The sequence below is a fragment of the Macrobrachium nipponense genome, chromosome 9, assembly GCF_015104395.2.
Source record: "Macrobrachium nipponense isolate FS-2020 chromosome 9, ASM1510439v2, whole genome shotgun sequence".
Taxonomy (NCBI): Eukaryota; Metazoa; Arthropoda; class Malacostraca; order Decapoda; family Palaemonidae; genus Macrobrachium; species Macrobrachium nipponense.
In genome coordinates, this window is record NC_061110.1 from 107,330,236 (window position 1) to 107,337,735 (window position 7,500).

At 37.3% G+C, this 7,500-nt stretch overlaps 1 protein-coding gene across 1 annotated transcript in view; it reads left to right on the forward strand.

The window, feature by feature from the left end:
* LOC135218191 (protein fem-1 homolog A-like) overlaps window positions 1-5,008 on the forward strand; it is an 18,371-nt gene extending 13,363 nt beyond the window's left edge. Inside the window, exons 5-8 of the mRNA XM_064254343.1 lie at window positions 2,234-2,434; window positions 2,903-3,121; window positions 3,926-4,115; window positions 4,303-5,008. Of these exons, the coding sequence (XP_064110413.1) occupies window positions 2,234-2,434; window positions 2,903-3,121; window positions 3,926-4,115; window positions 4,303-5,008 (1,316 nt within the window). The remainder of the gene's footprint in view (window positions 1-2,233; window positions 2,435-2,902; window positions 3,122-3,925; window positions 4,116-4,302) is intronic.
* Window positions 5,009-7,500: the final 2,492 nt, after the last annotated feature.

Genomic DNA, 7,500 nt, shown 5'->3' on the forward strand with positions numbered 1-7,500 from the left:
TACCTAACTGACCGTTTGTGTTGTATTAATCTCTAGGGAAGTGATTTACCTGTAAATCCGATGTAAGATTGGTCACAGTCCTGGCATGGGATCTCATATACCCCAGAGTCTTTGGGCGATGTCTTTTGTTGGACGTTTAATCAGGGATTTGGCTAAGGTATTTGGGTAGGTAAATGCAAAAGGGTTGGATTTCCCAAGGGTGTGAGTTACTCTCTTAATCGTCTCCAGGTGGGGAATTTTTATTTTATTGTTGGGTGTGTCTCTGGTCTTGTCTTTAGGGGGTCGGTAGAAAATTACGTTTGCTTTTTGAATTGCTTTCTCAATTATATGGTCAGGATACTTTAAAGATGAAAGTTGCTTGCGAATTAGTTCAAATTCTTTTTCCAGGAAATCTGGGGAACAAATTCGTAAGGCTCTTAAGAATAGGTTGCTAGCTAGACCTATCTTGATAGTATTGTCATTATAGCTAAAGTAGTGAATATATGAAAGTGAGAAACGTTGGTTTTCTGTATATGGTAAATTTGTATTCTGTCGTGTCTCTGATTATTAAAACATCAAGAAAAGGAATTTTGTTGTCTGTTTCCCATTCAACTTTAAATTTGATGCTGGGCACTAATGCGTTTAATTTTGAGAGGAATTCATTAAAATTACCCCACTTATTTATCCCAAAATGTTAGTATGTCATCCACGTATCTCATCCACAGCATGTTTTTTTTTGTTTTGGGTTTTATTGCATTTATTACTGTAGTTTCAAAGTATTCCATGTACAGATTGGCTAAAATAGGACTTAAAGGACTACCATACTACACCCGAATTTTTGCTTGTAGAATGATTCCCCGAATGAAAATACGTTATTCGATGCACATAATTCAACTAACTTTATTATTTTGTCAAGTGCCAAAGGGAAATGATCTGAATAGGGGGATAATTTTTCCCTTAAAAACTGAAGAACGTCCTGTACTGGTACTTTGTGAATAGGGAGTCTACGTCAAGGCTTAAAAGTTTTATGTTGTGAAGTGGTATATGTGCTTCTCTGAATTTGTGACAAAAGTCTTCCGAATGTTTGATGTGTGCACTGGGAGAAAAGTGCTAAAAAGGAGAAAGGAGGCCAGCTAACCATTTAGAAATTTTGTAATTGAAAGCTCCGGCGCATGAAACGATGGGTCTGAATGGAAGATTGTCTTTGTGAGTTTTGGGAAGACCATAAAAGTAGGGTAATTTAGGATTAATTACTTTAAATTTCTCTAATAGTTCAATACTCTTTTTGTCTTGGCCAATTAATCTTACTTTCCGAAAAAATTCTGTGGGAACGTTCTGGAGGGGATTTTCGTCAGTTTTTCGTAAGTATTTGTGTCGCTAAGGAGCTGGTTGATTTTGTCGAGGTAGAAGTCTTTGTCCATTATTACAATTTTGCCGTCTTTGTCGGATCTACTTATTATAACATCTAACTTTTTTAGCGAGTGGATGGCTATCATGAATCTGCGGGGAACAGGATATTTCTTATGAAGGTCAGTTAAAGCATTTAGTAACACTCCTTTTAAACATATCTCTTCACGGCTGTAGTTTTTGTCAGATATGAATTTATCAAAACAAAAGCCACTATGAAGTCTAGGTTGTTTTTGCGGTCTGGCAATTAGGGCAAAGGATAAGCCTAAATTTAAAACTAAATGTTGATTTACAGTAAGGGGGGTGTTGGATAAGTTTAAAACTTTGTCTTGTTGTTCAAGATTATTCCATGCGCTATTATCTATTAGGTTATTTAACTTGCGTAAAAGTCTGTTGGAATGAGTCACGCTATTATAGGCAGCAATGTCGGAACAGAATGAAATCAGATACCTGTATACGTGGTCCGTAGTGAGGAGGCGAAGATTAGATTGAGTTCCATATATCACTCTGCGTAGCACGAAGATATCGTTTCTCGTATTGGTGATTCTTTCTTCCAGGAAAATCTTGTGTGATAGAGGGAAGGGGTTTGATTGCAGAGGCCATCTCCCGAATCCGTACATTTTTGGAAGTACTTGTTCTTTGAGGGAGACAGCAGTCTCTGAAATATAGTACTTTTTCTCTATTTTGGTGTTTATATGGGCTCCTTTTATTAGATATATATATATATATATATATATATATATATATATATATATATATATATATATATATATATATATATATATATATATATATATATATATATATATATATATATATTAGTTCTTTAAATTGCTTTGCTTTGCAGTAACGATTCACGGGAGATTCTTGCACGGAGTTCGGCCTCTGTGGTGCGCTACCGTCGGGGGCCAGTACGCGGTCATTGACTACCTCCTTTCCAAAGGAGCCAATGTGAATGGCATTACCAGATTCAACAGCACTCCTCTGCGAGCAGCGTGTATCCATGGCCACCTCGATATTGCCAAACTTCTTGTGGAACACGGAGCCTGTGAGTTTTCAAGTGCAGCATTTATGTTTTCTCCCACTTAGCCGGAGTTCGCAAATCTTGCTGAAGCTGAAGAAACTCATTTATTTATTTACTTCTTTGTTTACTTATTTATCGGTTTGTTTATTCATTTACTTACTTATTTTACGTATTTAGCCAATTTATTTACATATTTATATATTTATTCATTTATTTACTTTTGTAGTTATTTATTTTTTTATTATTTGTTTAGGTATTTGCTTATTTATTTAATTTTGTATTTTTTTTATTTATTTATTTATTTATTTATTTATTTATTTATTTATTTATTTATTTATTCATTTAATTAAGTATTTGTTTATACATCTACTTAAATGTTTAATTATTTATTTTTTAACTAATATAATTTTTTAATTTATACATGTTTTTTATATATTTATTTGATTGTTGAATTATTTGACCATTTGTTTAATTATTCATTTGTGTCCTCAGCCACCGAGACTACTGATCCATACTCGTTCACTTGTCTGATGCTCGCTGCTCACAACCGCCGTCTGGAAATTGTGAAATACCTTTTAGAAATTGGCGTTGACGTGAACGGTAAGAGTATGGACGGGCAAAGCGCTTTGCATGTGAGTGCGGAAATAGGACATATTGAAATAATGAAAGTGTTGCTGGATCACAACGGTCAAATGGATGCCGACATTTCTGGTGAGTCTTTTTTCGTTTTTTCAAATCTTTGGTTTAAATGTCCTAAATCTTTCTTAGAACTGTTTGTTTTAAATGTCCTAAATCCTACTTAGCATTGTTTGGTTTAAATATCCTAAATCTTGCTTAGCAATGCTTGGTTTAAATGTCCTAAATCTTGCTAGAATTGTTTGGTGTAAATGTCCTAAACCTTGCTTAAAATTGTTTGGTTTAAATGTCCTAAATGTTGCTTAGCATTGTTTGGTTTAAATGTCCTAAATCTTGATTAGCATTGTTTGGTTTAAATGTCTTAAATCTTGCTTAGCATTGTTTGGTTTAAATGTCCTAAATCTTGCCTAGAAGTGTTTGGTGTAAATCTCCTAAATCTTGCTTAGAATTGTTTGGTATTTAAATATCTAAATCTTGCTTAGAATTGTTTGGTATTTAAATATCTAAATCTTGCTTAGAATTGTTTGGTTTAAATCTGATAAATCTTGCTTTGAATTGTTTGGTTTAAATCTCCTAAATCTTACTTAGAACTGTTTGGTCTAAACGACTTAAATCTTGCATAATTCATTTACAGAACTGAACGATGAGGTTTTCGAATGCTGTAATGTTTTGTGCTGAGTTTGACTGAAATATTTTTTCGTTTCTTGGTATAAAAAGATTGCTTTGTTTGTACATTCTAAAACGGTGCCTGAGATGGAAAATTTTCTTTTTAAATGGAATCACATAAACGCTGAGTTAGATTTAGACTAAAGTCACCTGTAGATTTATTCACACTAAGAACTATCAAAACTGAATCATTCCTCGTCTTCCTTTTATCAGGAATTACTCCTCTGATTCTGGCGAGCTTTCGTTGCCACTTGGAAATGGTAGAATATCTTGTAAGCAGAACAGACTTGATATCTGTTAAAGAGAAAGCCGATGCATTCGAGTTACTTGGAGCTTCGCTTTTAGACGATTTGGAAGATATTGTCAGTGTTATTCAGTACTGGAAATCAGCTATGAGCCACAGGTAAGTTCTTTCGTGATCATTCTCATACGTTTCTCAAGGTCTGATAGATAAAGTAAGAATTTCATTTGTGGAAAATAGTATGATTGAATGCCTTGAATTACTATTTAACATTGTTGAGTGTTATTTAACTGCTTCAGTATATGCTTTCTTATGCACTGAATACAATCTTTTAACAATATGTTTCCAGGTACGTAGATGGTGTCCTGACTTATCCAAAATCCGAACTGAATTTGGAAGGTCCTGCACACGAGGAGTTCAGAGAAGTCACCACCTTAGAGCAACTAGAGGCCATAGAGACTGACTTCGAGTCAGTCCAACGTCAGTCTCTCCTCGTGAAGGAGAGGGTTTTAGGACCCGATCATTTTACCACACTGCTATATATCCGGGACGCAGGTCTCGACTACGCAAATGACGGTGCTTTCAAGCAATGCATCAACCTGTGGGTTCACGCTATCGAAGTGCAATATTTCCGGCTAAAACCACTCAACCACGCTAGGCTCTACCACTTCAGGTCATTCGTGGGGCTGTTTTCATCCCTGACGGACGCAGAGCATGTAAGTAACTGGAATCGTCAACCTAAGGATTTTTTCGATGATATTATGTGTGTGTTTGAAAAAGGCGCGAGGGAATTGAATCTGGTTGTTTCCGAATTAGATCAAAGCGACATTTCCGTGAAGAAGCTAAATGAATCACACCTTAACGAGTGTGTTGCAATCATCATGCATTTATTAGTATCGTTAACAATGTTACAGCCACAGCTCTCGTCCTCTCAGATACACACTTTCAGGAGTGCGTTGTATCAACTACTGAAGAAGGATCCAAGGGATGCAGCGGGTTGGAGCCTTCTCCACATCGCCTGGACGGGTTTTCAGTGCCGGTGTCTAGCACCGTGACCGGTGCAGATCCTTGCGCCACCGACAAGGAGGGCAACACGCCCCTCCACACGCTTGCCAAAAATGAGGATTGCTCCAAGGGCATGGTCGAGTCACTTTTGCGAGCCGGTGCTCACTTAGACGCCATGAATAGCCGAAGGCAGACGTTCTGGTCACTGAGGGGTTCCCGGGAACACCCGTTCTTTCTAAGGCAAAGGTGCTGAGTCACACCTCTGCAATGCTTAGCTGCCACTTGCATTCGGGAACATGGGATTCCTTAGGGTAGGGTCTTTACATCCCCGACTTGAGAAATTTGTTGACATGCACTAATCAAGTATCATTTTTAATGGTGCTATTTATATATGTATATATAAAAGTATATATTTCATGTAAGAAATTCTTGTACATTTGTTCTGTAAATATGTAGACCAGCTGTAAGTAGCACTTGTAAATGTTTTCAGAAAAACTCCTTTTCATCTTATTGGCATAGTGTAACAAAGATTCTCATGGTTGTATGTACATTGTAATACTTGTATTTTCCTTAAATGTCTTAGAAATATATGTTCCAAAAATATATCATGCCTTTGGTTTTATCTCAGAGCAGCCATCGTCTCCCAATTGTTAAAATAATGGTTGCTTAATTTATTTCTTTTGGATTTATGATTTTACAAGGTAGGTTTGCCACTTAAATTACCAAGTGTCTTTGTATAAAATATTTAAATTATTTTTATCTCTAGTCAAATAGTTAATTAGATAACCATATTCACAAGGAATGATTTCGCACCACCTATAATAATAATATCCTTTATTTCAGCTCAGGGCCATATACTGGAATATACAAAATACAGACAGTAATATACACAATCTAGTTACAAGAGACACATGATAAAAAAATGAATAATCGGCACTTATCCTCAAAATAGCTGGAGGTAGCATAAAATATATTTAACATAAAACTGGTAATAAACAGTAATAACATTGGCGAGAAAAAAATGCACTGAGAGTTATAACCCGTTAGTGCGCAGATTATATAACTTAAATTTCAACTAGAGACCCTTAGGGGTGGTTACAGTAGTCAGGCCAGAGGGCTAAATACGAAAATTGAATGAAAAAAAACTTTAACTTGATAGTAATCACAGTAATAATGAAAAATTAAAATATCAGCAATAAATATAATAATGACAAAATCTGCAGATGACATCTTGCCAATACAGAGAATAAGTCCTTTAGGGGGACAAAGGGCTCATTTTCCCATCTTTCCCACAATTTAGATCTTCTTGATCTTCTTGCTTCACTCCTTAGGATGCTTTGTATGAGCGAGTTGCTGCTGTTTCTCACTCGGGTTACCAGAGTGGTCATTGTTCGCTTAAGAATGATTTTTAAATTGTCCAGGTTGGTTTCTATGAACATCTGTGTGGCGGAGTGGTAGCGGGGAGTGTTTGTGAGGCGTCTCAGAATGTCATTGTGCACAACAGTGATGCGTCTCATGGTCTCTCGGGTATAGTTCGTCCAGAGGGAACACCCATAGATACTGTAGCAGTACGAGCGGAAGAGCAGCAGTTTCACGTCTCGGTGACAGAAGGCAAACCTCCTTGCAATCATGTTGCCAGTTGTACATAGTTTACGACGCCTCTGTTCAATGTCTGCCGTATCTTTTAGGTCGTCGGTGATAATGTGACCCAAATACGGAAATTCGTGCACAAATTCCAGCCAATGATTTCCGAGGAAAATTTGTGGTCTGCAATATGCTTAAGCGATCTCGGGAGCGACATGCACTGGGTCTTGGTTTCGTTGTAGATTATATCAAATTCCTCTGCATATTGGCGGCAAGTGTCGATGAGTCGTTGGAGACCTTGCACTGATGGGGAAATCAGGACCATATCGTCGGCGTAACAGAGATTGTTTATAGTTGTTTCACTGACAGTGCATCCGATTGGGAGTGAGTTCAGTTTGACATTCAAGGCATCTGTGTACGTATTAAACAGATATGGAGAGAGAATGCCCCCTTGCCGAAGCCCGTTTAGGGAGCCGAAGGTGTACGATAATACGTTACCCCATTTGACTCAGAATTGCTGTGTGGAGAACCAGCAATATAAAATGCCAATTAGATATAGGGGTGTGCCCCTTTTATGCAGCTTCAGGAAGAGCTTCAGGTAGTTTACTCTGTCAAATGCTTTTCTCACATCAAAACAAAGGAAAACAGGAGAGGCTGATGATAGGTAGTAGTTCAGCAATTCTTTCAGTATGTAGATGCAGGTGTCGGTTGAGTGGTTTGCTTTAAACCCGAACTGGTTGTCAGTGGTGTGTAGAAAGGGGAGAAGTCTCACTAGAAGAACCGACTCAAGTATCTTCGATGCGATCGTTGTGATTGCAATCGGCCGGTAGTTGCCAGGGTCAGCTGCGTCCTTTAGCTTGGTTTTGATTAATGGTATCAAGTGAACTAAGAGTAGGGAGTCTGGAAGAAACCGGTGAATTATGCAAGCATTGAATAGGACAGCTAACAAAATGTAAAT